We start from the raw sequence: 17150 nt of genomic DNA on the forward strand, positions 1-17150 counted from the left end.
AGCGAATTTAGTGTCGACGCCGAGCAGATTACTGTGAACTTGTCCGAGTTTATTTTCGATGGGCAGCAAATGCTCGACTATGGTATCCGTTACGGCAGAAAACGACGGTTTGATTTTCACTTCCACGTTCAACTGCTTGTAGTTTTCGTTGAGTTCTTGCAACTTGGCACCGAAAGAGGCCAGCGTCGATTCCTGCGTGGATTCCAGCACTCCGACTTGATCTCTGATGTTGACGACGATGTTCTGAAGGTTCTCGACTTGATTCAATTTCGAGCTCTTCTCGGTAAGATCGTTCACGATGCTTCGCATCTCTGTAAACTGCGTGTGAAGGTCGGCAACGCTCTGTGAAGTGGGTAGCGTCGACACCAGCGAAGTAATTTCGTCTCGAATCTGTTCCACGTTCGCCGTTTCCGTTTCCAGTCGTTTCAGCATACGTGATATGTTCCTTTTCAAAGCGTGTAATTCTTTGGAGGTGGGGAGATTGGCCACCCTACTCTCGAGATCGCTCAACGAACTTTTGATGTCGCTCGAATCGGATAGTGCCGTCACCGCCGTTTTCAATTTTTCCAAATCTTCGCTCGAAGGCACGCTCGTCCGTAACGATTCCAAGTCACCCTGTATGTTGTCCAGTACGTGATGAAAATGAGCGAGATTCGTTTCGACGTTTAAATTTTCTAAATATTCGATCTTCTGCTGAACCGTGCTTAACGTGTCTTGAATGCTCGTCAACGCTCTCGCTTCAGCGTGAATATTTTTAATTTCTTCGTTGATCAATTCCAAGGACGCCTGAAGCGTAGCGATGGTGGTTTGAATGTGTTCGAAATCTCGATAGGCCTCCAATTGAATTTTTATGTTCGCGACGCTTTTACCGATGACCTGCAGTTCGTCCAACGATGGTAGGTTCGTCATCGTATCTTCCAAAGTCTGCAACTTGGATTTAATTTCTTCCAACGTGCTGGTGAATTCTTCTTGTAATTTGGAAACGACGACATGCAAGCGTTCTACATCAATATCGTTCACCACGGTTTGAAGTTCGGAGAAATTTTTTTCTATTGCGGAAGTTCGTTCTTCGATTTCGAGTTTCAATTTTTCCAAATCTTCATTTTTCGATTGAAATTGCTGTAATTTGGCCAAATCATTTTGAAGCGAATCCACGCTCAACTGTATATTTTGAACGTAGTCGTAAGAAGGTACGTCGACATAATTTTTTATCAGCGTTTTCAGTTCGGAATCGATTTTCAGAATGGGGTCGAGACATTGCGTTTGGAGTGTAGCGATTTCCGACTCTAAACTTTTGTTTAAGGTTTCCTGCAAAGCGATCAAATCAGTCCTCAACTTCTTAACTCGAATGTCCAACATGAGAATCTCTTCTGCGTGGTCCACACGCTTGGTGTTGCCGAAAATGTCGTTAGGCATTTTTGGTTAACGGTTATTTATAATAGGATAGACGATTCGTAATTCTACGAAGAGAGGAATAAGTTTGTCATAATCTCCGAGGAGTTCCACGTACAGGTAATCTCCTGCGGAAACATCGTATGCCATGTTAGAAAGCATCTTGTCGTGCTTGATTCGAAAAATGTTCTTGCCTGTAGATATTTTGATTTCGCCCACGTTCTCCGGATTCACGGTGATCCGAAGTTTCCCGTCGATCGGAATTTCATAGAAATGTAAATTGTTATTAAAAACATAAAACATCTTGCCCACGTCCTCATCCAATTTCGTCCAAATGCTGTTGAGGTGAATAATCAACAGACCGTTGAGTTTAGTTAACGCGGAAGGTAGAAATTCATGATCTGTCGTCGTGCGGTGTACAGTCTCCATTGTTTGCTTTCGGAAACCAAAAAGATTCATGTTGGTTATTTAAGAAAAAATTGAGGTCGTATGTAATATAAATAACACCACAAAAAAATGTGCAATTTTTAGTAACTTCATCTTTTTTTCTTAGCACAAAAAATGGAGAAGAAGGAAGCGAAACGTGCATGCGACCAATGTGGGAAATATATATCCATTTCTAACTTGAGAAGACATCGGAAGGATATGCATGGCGAAGGATCAAGTAAGAGAGAGCTCGATGTTGACGATCAAGCGCCACGAAAGAAGCAGAAGAGTGCCGGCGAAAATATTCGAAATATTTTAAGCGAGGAGACTTTCCGATCTGAAGAAACATCTGATCTAAACAACTTTTTTCGCTCGGTCAAAAGCAAGTTAATTTCGTCTATCACCGAAGCTTTGTCGCGATGCTCGTTGAAAATCCACCTCATCGTTTCCGCCATTTACGAAAACATGAAAAAAGAGCGAGAAATTTTCCATCATTACACTGGTGTAAAGAGCCTCCACGCCGCTGACGTCGATGAGGTGGATGCCATTTGCAACCAGATGTTTGACGCTTTGTTGAACAAGCACGAGACTTTCCAAAAACGTGGATCGGGTTGGACACTTTGCGGTTCGCCTCACAATTTAACTTTGAAGGTGGCACGATACAACCCGATGGGAGCATCCAGCTACATCAAATTGCCCCTGAAAATAGCCAGTAAGAAAGCAATCATCAACATTCAAAATGAGGATAACAGATGCTTTTTGTGGTGCATCATTGCCGATCATCACCCAGCCAATAATGACAAACATTGTTTATACCACTACAACAAGCCAGAATATCTCTCAGAATTTGAAAAACCTATGGCTGGCATTAATTACCCTGTAAATCTACGAGACATTAGTAAATTTGAGGCACAGTACAAGACAGATAAAAACGAAAGTATAGCAGTACACATCTTCGGATTAGACAAAAACAACGCCATCTACGTTCTCAGACATAGCAACATTAAAAGTAATCGCGTCATCAGATTACTTCTGATCGAAGATGATGATAATTATCATTATTGTCTAATTCAGAATCTTCCAAAATTAACAAGAAGTCAAATTACCACACATCAACATAAAATTCAAGTATGCGACAGATGCCTGAGTATATTCTACGGTCGAGGAAAAAAGAATGCTGATGAAGAACTCCGAGATCATCATGAAATGTGTAGTAAACATCAGGCCGCGGCTATCAAAATGCCTTCTCGAGACATGACATTTTCCAACTACAAGGCGTTACTCTGGCATCCCTTGGTGATATGCGCCGACTTTGAAAGTTTCCAACTTCCACTCGCCATCTGCGAACCGAATCCCAGCGTATCGAGCACCACCGAAATTTTACATCACGAAGCCTGCGCTTTTGGATTGATGGTCAACAACACAGGCAATGTTATTTTACATCGTGGCAATGATGCTCCACAAAAATTTGTTCAAACCTTGAAGCAGATGGCCATACAATTCGCTCCTCTACTAAGAGAAGACAAACCAATGGAGCCTCTTACCCAGGAAGAGAAGGAAGCACACGACCTTGCCTCTCAGTGTGATGCGTGCGAATGTAACTTCACCCTCGAAAATGTCAAAGTTCGCCACCACAATCATCACACGGGAAAATATGTGGCCCCCCTGTGTAACGACTGTAATATACAAATCAAAAAACCGAATTTTATTCCTGTATTCATTCACAATTTGGAGGGCTACGACGCCAAAATCTTCATAAAGGAGATGGGATGCGACGCTCAACCCATTAGCGTCATAGCTCGCACCAACGAGAAATTCATTTCATTCAGCAAGATGGTGGACGTTGGAAATGGCAATCACGTAGAAATTCGCTTCTTGGACTCCTACAACTTTCTGTCTTCGAGTTTGGCAACACTTGTGTCTCAACTCACCGACGATGATTTGGTCGCCACCAGGAAATGTTTCGGCGACCAACATTTAGCACTGTTGAGACGCAAGGGTGTTTACCCGTACGAATACATGACGGATGCTTCCAAATTCTCAGAAACATCGTTACCACCGAGAGAAGCATTCTACAGTCGCCTTAGCGACACCTGTTGCACCGAAGAGGACTACCATCATGCTCAGCTCGTCTGGTCTACATTCTCTTGTCAAACCATGGGCGACTATCACGATCTGTATCTGAAACTGGATGTTACGCTATTGAGCGACCGTTTTCATCTCCATCGCTCGAGAGGAATGGCAGCATATGGTTTGGACCCCGCTTTCAGCTACACCACACCGGGTTATTCTTGGCAGGCGATGTTAAAATCCACGAAGGTGGAGATAGAACTCATCAAAGACGTCAATCAACTTTTGTTTGTCGAAGAGGCGAAACGTGGTGGAATCGTCCAGTGTCCCCTTCGATACGTCAAAGCCAACAATCCATATGTTGCCGATTTTGATGCAAAAAAACCGACAAACTTCTTGGCATACTGGGACATGAACAATCTGTATGGTTATGCCATGTCCGAGCCTCTGCCCATCGGAGAATACGAATGGATGAGCGAGCAGGAACTTCAAGATTGTTTGGAATGGAGCGAAGATCATGAAAATGGATGTTTCCTGAAAGTAGATTTGGAATATCCTGCATCGCTTCATCGAAAACACCATGGATTTGCGATGGCACCTGTGATGGAATCGGGTCCGGAGAAGAAGCTGATGCTCACCTTCAAGAGCAAAAAAAATTACGTGGTGCATTATCGTCTCCTACAATTCTACCTCCGGCATGGATTGGTTTTGAAGCGCGTGCACTCGGGATTGAAGTTTAGACAGACCAGGTGGCTAGCACCCTATATCGACGGCAACACTCAACGTCGAGCATCAGCTTCTTCTTCCGCAGACAAAGACCTATACAAATTGATGAACAACAGCATCTACGGCAAGAGCATGGAAGATGCGAGGAAAAGAAGAAATATCAACTTGGTCTCCGACCCGAAGAAAATAAACAAGCGCGTCGCTCAGCCCACGTACAAAAACTTCACGATACTGAGCGACACGTTGGTATTGATCGAACGTGCTCTCCACCACATAACATTCGACAAACCAATCGCCGCGGGAGTCGCGATCCTCGAGTTGTCGAAGCTGGCCATGTACAAGTTTCACTATGACATCATGAAACCACGCTATGGAGAGGCGATCGAGGTGGTGTACACCGACACGGACAGCTTCGTGTACAACATCCGCACCGATGATCTATACGAAGATCTCAAAAGCATGAGCCAGCATTTCGATTTCTCCAATTATCCGAAAGATCACGCTCTCTTCGACGACAGCCAGAAAATGACGATCGGGAAGATGAAGGATGAAGTCAACGGCCGCATCATCACAGAGTTTGCGGGTCTTCGAGCGAAAATGTATGCCATCAAAATTCAGGATGAGACCGAAATAAAAAAGGCAAAAGGGGTGGGGCGTTCAAGCACAAACAAACTAACCGTAGAAGATTACAAGTCGTGCTTGTTCGACAAAAAAATCAAACGCATGACCGAACATCGGATCACGAGCACCATCGACCAATTGCGTACATCCACGATCAACAAAGTGGCGCTTGATCCCCACGACACCAAATTGAGGCTACTGGACTGCAACATCCACACCCGAGAATGGGGATGCCATGACGAGGAAGAAATCTGCTCGCACCATTAGACTTCCGCATCAAAAAAAGTACGTATTATTTCTTGCACCACTTTTTATTTTTTTTTAAAAAAAAACAATTATTCACACTTATTTTTGCATTCACATTTTTTTTTATATTTTTCTATTATTTTTTTTAAAAAAAAACAATTATTCACACTATTTTTTTTGCATTCACACATTTTTTTTATATTTTTCTATCATATTATGTACACTATTTTGAGGATATTTTTTTTATTTTTTTCAGATGCTGCACCCCCTACGGAAACTTTTTTTTATTTCTTACACATTCCATTCTTAACCAAATTTTTTTCTTCTCTTCAATCATAAAACACACACATTACACACGGAGGTCCTCTGTAGGGAGTCATGGTGGGGGTTAAAAAAAAAACCCATGAAACTCTACAGAGGCATGGCTTTGTTAGCCGTGGCCATTAGAACTGTGTTGGGCACCACGCACCCCTGGCGGGATATTTTCTTTTTTTGAGGGGCCAGGGATTTCCTTAACAAAAATAAATTTTGATTATCTCACACACACACACATCGTAGAAGATCGCACCTGAAAATTTTAAAAAAATAAAAACACATCGTGGCAGATTACGCTGAGAGTACAAGGTCGTGGTAGATTACACTGAGGGACCTTACAGTAAGAGGAGGCAGCCTTATAGGAAAATGTCGTAAGTCATTTCAAATATAGGTCAAAAAACAATGTTAGCAAAATTTGCACAAGGTAAAAAAATAGCTTAAAAAACTGATGCCAGAGCTTTTCTTCTGTCTAATTTTCTCTCATTGTAGGTTAGTTTACCCCGTAAAACAAATTACGCTGAGAGCAGAAGCCTATTAGCAGGTTGTAGTAGATTACACTGAGGGGGGCCTTACAGTAAAAAAAGCGGCCTTATAGGAAAATATCGTAAGTCATTTCAAATATAAGTCAAAAAACGAGTTTAGCATAAAAAATAGCTTAAAAAACTGATGCCAGAGTTTTTCTTCTGTCTAATTTTCTTTTATTGTAGGTTAGTTTACCCCGTAAAACAAATTACGCCGAGAGTAGAAGCCTATTAGCAGGTCGTAGTAGATTACACTGAGGGGGGGGGGGCCTTACAGTAAAAAAGAGGCGGCCTTATAGGAAAATATCGTAAGTCATTTCAAATGTAGGTCAAAAAACGAGGTAGCATAAGAGCAAAATTTGTAGAAGGTAAAAAAAATAGCTTAAAAACTGATGCCAGAGTTTTTCTTCTGTCTAATTTTCTTTTATTGTAGGTTAGTTTACCCCGTAAAACGGATTACGCTGAGAGTAGAAGCCTATTAGCAGGTCGTAGTAGATTACACTGAGGGGGGGGGGCCTTACAATAAAAAAAGGCGGCCTTATAGGAAAATATCGTAAGTCATTTCAAATGTAGGTCAAAAAACGAGATTAGCATAAAAAATAGCTTAAAAAATAACGCCAGAGCTTTTTCTATCCATTTTTCTCTCATTGTAGGTTAGGTTATACCCAAAAACAAAAACCTTGGTGATTTTTCGAGTGAGGAGTTGGCAACACTGCTCATGCCTTACGAGAGAAATCCATTAAGGTGAGAAAGTAGGTCAAAAGACCCAGCCAGAATCGCTCCTTCCACCTACTATAAGGAAAACTTCAAAAATCAACCGCCTCGCAGTTCGTTAGCTTAGAAAAAATGCTGGACGGTGGTCCTTCTTCCAGGTTCGTTGTCTACTTGGGGGGTTTGGGGGTGAAGAAAAAAAAACAGAGCAGTCCTCACACGTGTTGCGACAGAACTCCCCCTCGGTCGGCAACTTGGACGTTCTTCCTATTGCTGGACAAGTAAAAGTCACCCTTAGTGTCAAAAATTCCACAAATCGGTATTGTTTTCCTACCCTCGCCGTCTAGAACCGAAAATCCAAGAAAAGCCAAAAAGCACAACTGGCTACAGAAAGTTGTTAAAGAGTATTTACGAAATTCTAAAATACACTCGCATAAACTACAAAAAGACTGGTGACAAAAGTAATTGTCACAACATAAAACAATGCTTGGAAAGTGATTATCTAAGAATTGTATATATATATATAAAAAAAACTTAAAATTATTTTTAAATGCCCTATAAAATTATTTTTGATGTTAATATGCACGTTTTGCTTTTTTAAAAATCACATAAGAATCGTGCTTGCGATAGTTCTTTACACACCTGGATGTTTCGTGGCTTAAACCACTGAAGCAAAAATGCACTTTTAAATTGAAATTGCCTGTAACGTTTAGTCTATGATTTCTTCCTATCTCTGTTGTTTTTTACCTGTAAGCAGTCACAAACAAGGCGCTTCAACTGAAGTAAATGATGATTCTTTGCAGAATTTTGATAGAAGGTCGAATAACTAAAATGCACGAAACGTGAGAGAAGAAGACGCAGTTAGAAAGCGAAAAAAATATAAAAATGCAATAAAACCCTGCAAAATACAAAATAAGAACTATATTTTCAGGTTCTAATTGAAAGGAAACGAACAACTATCTTCTCTAGCAGTCTTCAAGGTCCCTAAAACAAATGACCAGTCATCATTTCCTAGCCCTGATCACCAGCCAGTTACTTACTCTCTTAGTGAAGGACTGGATATTTGTTAATCACTTTCCAAGCATGTTTGGATGCTTCTGTAATGCATATGGTGTAAAGCAATACTTGACAATGTATCACCAATGTGTTTCATTTTGCACAACAACTTTATATGGCAAGTTAAAGTATTCAAAGTCCTTACCTCAACTGAAGCGTTAATTGTGCTGGTCGAGTTGGTTACCGGAACCTGACATCTGTAGCTGCCAGAATCTGACAATTTCACGTCCTTAATCTGAAAGTAAAAAGTGAAAGCTATAACCAAGAAATATTCAATTCAATAATTTATTAAAACTGAAATTCTTCATTTTTATTTGGGTCTTCTCTTGTATTTGTTCATTTTAAAATGTAGCAAGTCCGTGACCGTGCGGTCTAAGGCGCTGTGCTTTGGACTCCGACTGCGAGAAGGCAGGGGTTCGAGTCCTCCTGGGTCCAGTCTTTGGGTTCTCGGCCTGTGTATAGGACCGGAGGCAACCCACCATCGTGAGGAAATTGGGGAGCTACGAGTGACGTAAGCCGGTCACGCATATCTCCTATAACGGCTGGGGGATCGACGTGTTGACCACACGCCACCCCATTTCTGGTTGCAAATCTCCACACTTCTAGGTAGGATTGTGGGGAGAGACTGGCAGTTGGGAGATAGCCCAAGGCCCTTCAAGGGCTGTAGAGCCAAGGGTTATTATTATTAATGTAGTAATTTTTGATAATGTTCTTCAGATGTGAATCACGCGTATTCGACAATCGCTAAGAATGTACGTGTAACATTTTTTTTTTCGTCTGCCATCTTGTATTGTCTTGTTTTGTTGTTATTTTTATTTTTATTATTGTTTTATTTTCTTCTTGTTGCTACAGTTTCAGTATAAAATGGTCTTTCAGTAAACTTTAATTAAATAAATATATAAATTCTCGAGTGTGAAAATTCTGTAGTTACAAGGTAAATATATAGCAGGCAAGTCAATCTGTGTCCGTCAATTTTTGTGTGTATTCCTTTTTGGCAGATTGAACGAAGAAGAAATATGAGTATTGCAGAGATAGAGTATACTTATTCTTTCTATGAAAATAAGAAACAATAAAGAAAGAAGGAAGTCACATAATTGCAATACGAAGAAGGATAGTCTCAATACATTGAGTTCTATGATTACTTTTGATTTTACTTCGCCTTTTGTGCCACTTTTGGCTAATTTGCGAAGATGGAGATGAGTGATGACATGATAAAAATGATGAATGGACACTCACAAACATCCATGCCGAGGTCAGGATTCGAACCCGGTACCCCTTGCGTCGTAGCTCGATATCCTAACCACTCCGCCACGGGCGCCGGCTCATGATTACTTTATTATGCAATCGTTATAAGAATGAATTACGTTTTCTTCAGATTTCTTTCTTCTTTCTTTTTAATCGAAAAATAATATTTTTCATTGTGTCAGCCATTGTGACGGAAGTGGTTAGCGCAGTTAGGACTGCAAAACGTAGGAAGAGTATTTGAATTCCAGGCAAGACATCGATGTGCAACAACGTCGTCGTGATTAAGGTAAGGATGCAGAAAAGTAACTTAACTTCATCAAAATGCGATGTAGCTAATAACCTACTGCCTTTGATTCTTCGTACATTTTCCTCTTTCACACTTAGAGCCTTTGCGCCATATCCAAGACAATTGAATGTATTATTGTGTTTTTAATTATATTTTATGTCTCACACCTTTATGTGACATCATTGCTCGTCAATATTCATTTTCTGGTGAACTCACTTGTTATCTACTCACCTTATTAATTTTACTGTTTATTTTTGCCTATAGTCATAATAAAATCTTGAGTCTAGCCATCTCACAAAAGTGCGTCTCTCACCAGACAGAAAAAATAGTATTTGCTTCATACTGCAACCATTAACGATAAGTTACAATGCATTGACGGTGATAAAAGCACATAAAGGAAGCTTCTTTCGAAGTACCGCTAAGCGAGATATCTGGCAACATTGCATCGCTTGAGTTGGGAGAGATTGCACTGAGCGAGACATCCCACTGTCAGCATAAACATGTCCATTTTTTTCTTTCTATATGAAAAAATATTCCCAGTCATTCCGTTCCTTCAATTAATATATTGTTTTGAAGCAGGAAGTGAGTTATTTTTACCTCTAAAAACACAGACTAGAGAGAGAGATAAAAGACTGGGGGAGCAGTAATGTTTTATTGCCAGACACAGGCGTCCGAAAGGGGACAGGGGAAGATCACGCTCCCACTGTGAAATGAATGTTAGGCGAAAATTGGGTATCTTAATGTTATGCATGTAATTTCATCTCGGTGGCAATACATTACATTAATTATCATTAAAGTAAGGTAAATTCCCCCGTGCAGCTTGTACCGTGCCATGATGACACACATAGGCTAAAGGGTATGTGGAGTTAGAGCTACATACATTCTCGATCTTGGCATTTTTTGAGGCATTAATCAACACCAAAAATGTACAAATTTTAATATAAAAACGGTTTTGTCATAAATACTTATGTTTGAAAACTAATTAAATATTAATTAAAACTTATATAATATGATTATATGCACTGCACTCCGACCAAACACTTTAGAATTAGAAGTCATTCATGGATATTTTGTCGATGAATGGATCTTCTTCAGAACATCCTTCATTCAAATAACATTTTGTAAAAGTTTATACTCGTGTGAGTTCACCTTATTAACACTGGTCTACGTCCATTTTGCTGACTGGAGGCTGATGGTTGTTCTTTAGTAATTCGAGGGTGGTAAATCCAAAACCGAAATCCGTTTTTTTCTATCACGTCAGGTTTCGGAGGAAAATAGAAAATTATCTAATATTAGCCCTTTCACCCCCAGACAGAGAAACGTGAAAACCCTCTACATCCCAGGTTCTAATGTAAAATCTTCAATAATGAAATCATTTAATATTCCATGGCAAATATTGCCTGAATCTTCATCCCAATTAATATTGTATTTCTTTGAACTTTGTAGGAAGTTCAGTGATAACCATAATATGTTTTTGTTTTTATATACTGTGTTATGTAATAGTACATAAAGAAATAACAATACATAATAAACATTATATATAATATATATTGTATTATATATTGCGTCGTTATTCACTCGCAGTTACACATTTTGTAAATAATACATTGTTATATGGATATGCATAACATAATACATATAATACATAAACAAATACATATTAGTATACATAAACGAAGTACAGAGTAGTACAGCAAGTCCAGATGAAAACTTCCTACTTATTCTTGTCCATTCTCTAATTCTTTGTTGTTTTTTGAACTTTGTGACATGTTCAGTGATAACGATAAAATGATTTTTAGTATTTTTTAATATTTATATAGTGCGTTATATAATAGTACATAATGTAATATTAATATAATATATATATATAACATAAAAGAAATACATTGAATTACATATTGTGTCTTTATTCACTTGTAGCTACAAATTTTGTAAATTTTACATTGTTATATGGATAACATAATAAATATAATATAAATATAATACATAAAACAAGTATATACAGCAGGTCCAAATGGAAACTTCCTACTTCTTCTTGTCTTTATGGTACTTAGCAAAGTGTTTCGGAGAGCATGAACCAGGTTCATCTGGCAAAACTTTCCACCCATCATATGATAATGGTGTGTCTTCTCATTCTTCCGAAATGGATTCCGAAGATATGTCAGATTTTGTAGAGGCTCCAGAATTCTCCGGAATATAGTCTGAATCACTAAAAGAATTCATTTTTGGAATGAAAGAAATCAACTGTCCTTCTTCGTCAACTCTCAACAAATAGGCACAACACACGCTCGTTGCTTCTTTCCATATATGGTCATAAGGGGCGCCACTGTTTCAAACTCCTGCTGGTTATTACGGAAGGCAACAATAGAACCTTCACGGTAGAGCGTCCCAGAAAGAATTTTCCTTTTCCCTGCCTAAAACCAGATACCCACGTTTACAAAGAAAACAATACACTACGAACACATCATACGTGATGTGCTTGGTCTGCACGACCATCCTGTCAACACATCATACGTGATGTGCCTGGGGGTGAAAGGGTTAGGGATGTATATTTAGAGTAATGAAACAACGTAGTCCGTAAAGAGGTCACAAGATGGCAGCACATGGAATATTATAGTGATTATTATCTAAATCAGTTATTTGAACATTGTTAACCTCAAAACAAAGGACAAATATTACTAACTTTGTAAGGAAAGCATATAGTGCATATTTCGGAATTAAATTGGGTGACCAAGATAAATCCTGGGCACCTCATAAAGTATGCAGGAACTGTGTAGAAAAGAAGGAAAGAAATATGTTAGCGTCTGGAACAACCTTCATGTATCTGGACAGAGATAGGCATCTATTAAGATATTTTCAAAGGGACGAAGAATATGTCTATTGTACAGATGTGAAGGGACTAATTGAAGCTATGGGATGTACGTATAATGCAGGAGAATGGAGGCTTTTATTGATAGCAAGAGGAGTTTGAAGTGTGTGTTGATGCATAATGGCAATAAGTTAGCATCCATTCCTGTTGGCCACTCCGTACATTTGAAGGAAAGCTACGAAACAATGAAAGAACTGCTTCGAAAGAAAAAAGTATGCAAATGACAGTTGGCTTGTGTGCTGAGATCTCAAGGTCATTTCAATGTTACTTGGTCAACAAGCAGGTTTCACGAAATATCCATGCTTTTTGTATTTATGGGACAGTCGAGCAAGGAACGAACATTGGGTACGAAGACTGTGGCCTGCCAGGAAAAGCTTTGAAGTCGGGGCGAAAAACATCCAGAACAAGCCGCTTGTTGATCCTAAGAAAGTGTTACTTCCTCCACTGCACATTATTTTGGATTAATGAAGCAGTATGTAAAAGCTCTGGATAAGAATGGGGCTTGCTTTAAATACATTTGCTCAAAATTTCCTGCATTGACGCCTGAGAAAGTAAAAGCAGGTATTTTTGATGGTCCTCAGATAAGGATGCTAATGAAAGATGAAGAATTCTTACAAACAATGAACCGCACAGAGAAAGATGCATGGTGTGCCTTTTCTGATGTCATTACAAACTTTCTTGGAAACTTCAGGGTGCACAACTACGAGGTTCTAGTTGAAAATTTGTTGGTGACGTTTCAAAAGTTAGGAGTAAATACGAGTGTCAAGCTTCACTTCCTGCACAGCCACTTAGAAGTATTTCCGTCCAATCTTGGTGCCGTAAGTGAAGAACAGGGCGAACGCTTCCACCAAGACATAAAAACCATGGACCACCGATATCAGGAGAGATGAAATGAAAACATGATGGCCGACTATTGCTGGTGCTTGCAGCGTGACGTTCCTGAGGTCACGTACTCCATAAAATCAAAGAAACGAAACATTTTGCCTAAGTAGGTACGCATGTTGTGCTATTATGTGGTGTATGTTAAGTTTAGCATAAGTACAGGCATCAGGTGCTTACTGTATGTGCTCGTGAAACAAATTGATCAATTTGCCGGAATTACCTAAACTTTTTGTCCATTAAGAACTCCCTATTGAGAAAATAGAAACGTATGTTTGTTCAACAACGTGACGTGATACTCTGCATGAACATCTGACTACGTCGCATTCTCTTTGCAAGTGCTGTTGGAATGTAGCCGGATATAATTTTCTGAAAATTTTGAAATGTGACTTGTCAAACAATGCAACTTAATACCTGTTATCAGCTCCGCCACCTTATGTATAGTCCTATAATTTCATTATGTGCAGATATCTATATGGAAAATTGTTGGAGTTTAGCCCAGTATTATAATATTGTGAAAATTTTCAAATGTGATTTGTGAAAAATTGTGACGTGATACACTTTTTCTGACTACATATTTGGAATCAGCGACCTCAAATTATATAGAATCAGTTATAATATGTAAGTCAGCAGAAGAAGAAATTTCATTATGTGCAGATATCTATATGGAAAATTGTTGGAGTTTAGACCAGTATTATAATATTGTGAAAATTTTGAAATGTGATTTGTGAAAAATTGTGACGTGATACACATTTTCTGACTACATATTTGGAATCAGCGACCTCAAATTATATAGAATCAGTTAAAATATCTAAGTCAACAGAAAAAGAAATTTCATTATGTGCAGATATCTATATGAAAAATTGTTGGAGTTAAGCCCAGTATTATAATATTGTGAAAATTTTCAAATGTGATTTGTGAAAAATTGTGACGTGATACACTTTCTCTGACTACATATTTGGAATCAGCGATCTCAAATTATATAGAATCAGTTAAAATATCTAAGTCAGCAGAAATCTTTTTTTCATATGTAGACCAGTGTAATCAATAGCTTCAAAGTTTGTACTGAAAAATCATTCTTGTCACTTGTCCACAAATCGGTCATGAACGAAAACACTCGTTCAGTTGGAAATTTGTTACAGGTAAACAGAGAAGAAACTCCAATGCTTTAAGGAAATTGGAGAATGGCAAATTGTTGACACTGAAATGTGAAATAAAATCTACACAACAATTGCTAGGTGTTGTTTTTTCCAGTTTCTATTCTTCCAATATTTCTGGCGTTACGTAGCAATTCTATCCCGATAAGATGTTGTTACAAAAAGGGACATTTTGGCGTCCCGTTTCAAGTTCCAAAAAATTGGGACAGACACTCAAAAAAGGGACCTTCACGGTTAATACCTGGTCACCTTAATCACTGTGCTGGACAATTTGCCCACTATTATCTTTGTCGTTCACTGTACAATGAAAACTCTGCGACAATAGTATATTTGGGAGCTCTGGAAACCAGCTTTCGAAAACCAACAGTTGTGGTTTTAAAGCAGACTGGTTTCCTGAAACAAGGACGCTAGTGATACGATATGTCAACTCATTGGGGAGCTTGCTTCACAGGGGAAAACATTTTTCACCAGCCAAGACAAATGTGGAACCCTCACGCTTATCTAAAGAGGGAAAAAATACACTCTTCCTTTCCCTATTAACAACTGCGAAACAACTTCACAAAAAATAAGAAAGAGCGATAAACCGACAAGGTCCCTTCAGTCAGACCCCTCCGAGACGAAGAGACAAATTACTAACAAGTTCTGTGACCTGTGCGGTTTAACGACGCGTCCGTGCCTTAAAAAAAAGTCACGTGGGTATTTTACTATCTCTTATCGAGGATGCTTTTGGTTTTGGTGGTTTCGTATCTTAACAATTGTTTGAGGGATATCCATTTTTGGGAAAACCTGCATGGAAATTTACATGTTAACAATAAAATAGAAAAAATAATTATTATATGCAGTTTTTTCATTGTTGGCACGTACTCTTCAACACCAAAGTCCCTGATCCTACCTATATTTCTTACATTACTAATGTAATTACTAATATTATTTCTTAAATTAAGGTTACTAGGCTGGTGTGTTTGGAGGTCCAAATTTGTGTGCGTGGGTGTAAAGTTTATAAATCCTCGCTTGCTCAGGAAGTATTAGTTATATGTGAAACGAATTGCAGGAGAAACGTCACGAAGTTCAAAATTGATTTCAGCGCCTACGTCAAGTTAGTACACATTACCTTGAGTAATGACATTCTTGCAGCCGTTCCATTGTTGTGTTTTACTTCCAAGCGAGAATCCATCACCAACAGCTTGTCGTTGTGGGCTAAAATGTCCCGTTCAGAATCTGCAAAATATAAACAAAATGTAATTTTTAATCAACAGAAATGTATCTTCAAATGTTTTAGCAACTTGCCTTAAATAAATTCGTTGCGCCCTATATGCCCATCAAAAGGGAGGAAAATTTTAATATGTTCATTTTGGGGGAGTAGCAGCCCCCTTTGCCCCCTCCATTCAGCGGCCCTGCTGATAAGTACCGTGCAAGATATGCATTACTGTTGCTCTACATTGAAGAATAAAGATAAATGGTTGCGAAATTGTATTGGAAAAATATAGTTTGAATATAGCGGTGCGACTATTAGTTCAGGTAAGCCTCATTTCTGCACTGGCAAATTAAGGGCATGCGAAACAGTTTCCACAGGGTTCTTCCCAAGCTCTTCCCTTCGTGGCAGTGTTGCCATCTCTGCTCTCTTGGAGCCAGATCTGGCTCTTTCGTGCACTCGTTTGGCTGTGAATTGCGGCGCCCGCCCCCGTGCCCTATTATGTAGACAGGTTCCAGTCCACATAGACCAACTTTTGCCATGATTATACATTTTGTACGTGACTTAATATTATTATATTGACTGCGTCGCTCCACCCCTCTTACCTCCCCAGTAACTTTTTTATAGCGCCGTGTTTGACGTGAAATTGACATAATATTGCTATCAGGGAATCCTTTATTTTCGATTTCATACGACCATCGGTGGATTATTGAGATGGGTGATGCCGCTGGAACTACATGGTGAAAATTAAGAATAAATTGCCATCAATTTAGAGTAAACGGTAATAGCAGCGCCCCCAACCCTTCGACAACTAACATTACCCTAGGTGGTACTTTATCCAGCCTTCGAAAATCTAGCTCCTTGAAAGTCAGTATAAACTCTATTTAAGGTGAAATTTTGCTCTTTTATGCGCATCGGGTTTGGCAACACTGCCAGGATAGCCGTAGGAGGCAAGGAGAAACGCATTGCGCTTAAGTGAGTATTATTTGATTTGTTCTCTTGGGAATACCAAACCAAACTTCCGATGGAAGAGAAAAAGATATCAACAGTTTTAAGATGCATTTGACCAGCGGAAAAGTCGAAACTTCCATTTGATTAGCTGTAACTTGATTTTGAAGTTGATTCCCCATAAGGAATACATGGGATTCCGAAAATTATTATTCATCATATTTTTCAAACATCGTGTCCAGCTTAATAATCAACATAAAAAAACGCTTCCACTTACAACATGGGGAGAAATTCATACTCTTGCATACAACCAGATTTTCTTCTCTTTTTTTTTTGTAGCGGTGCCCATTCGGGCCATATTAAAATAAATGCACAACTGGTGCGTAACTGTAACTCCTCACCTTAAAATATGAGCATCCTATTACAGCTTGACCAGGATAAGAATGCCCCTGTAGAATTTTCAACCTAAGTGAGCGGAGGGAACGTGAGC

General features: G+C 39.1%; 1 protein-coding gene across 1 annotated transcript in view; it reads right to left on the reverse strand.

Moving 5' to 3' along the window:
* The window catches only part of LOC146003124 (lachesin-like), a 147700-nt gene that overhangs the window by 26418 nt on the left and 104132 nt on the right, over nt 1-17150 (reverse strand). Inside the window, exons 3-4 of the mRNA XM_083141301.1 lie at nt 15632-15738; nt 8230-8319 (exon numbers count right to left, since the gene is read on the reverse strand). Coding sequence (XP_082997427.1) covers nt 8230-8319; nt 15632-15738 — 197 coding nt within the window. The remainder of the gene's footprint in view (nt 1-8229; nt 8320-15631; nt 15739-17150) is intronic.

This window comes from Lepisma saccharinum, chromosome 19 (genome assembly GCF_977018435.1).
Source record: "Lepisma saccharinum chromosome 19, izLepSacc3.1, whole genome shotgun sequence".
Taxonomy (NCBI): Eukaryota; Metazoa; Arthropoda; class Insecta; order Zygentoma; family Lepismatidae; genus Lepisma; species Lepisma saccharinum.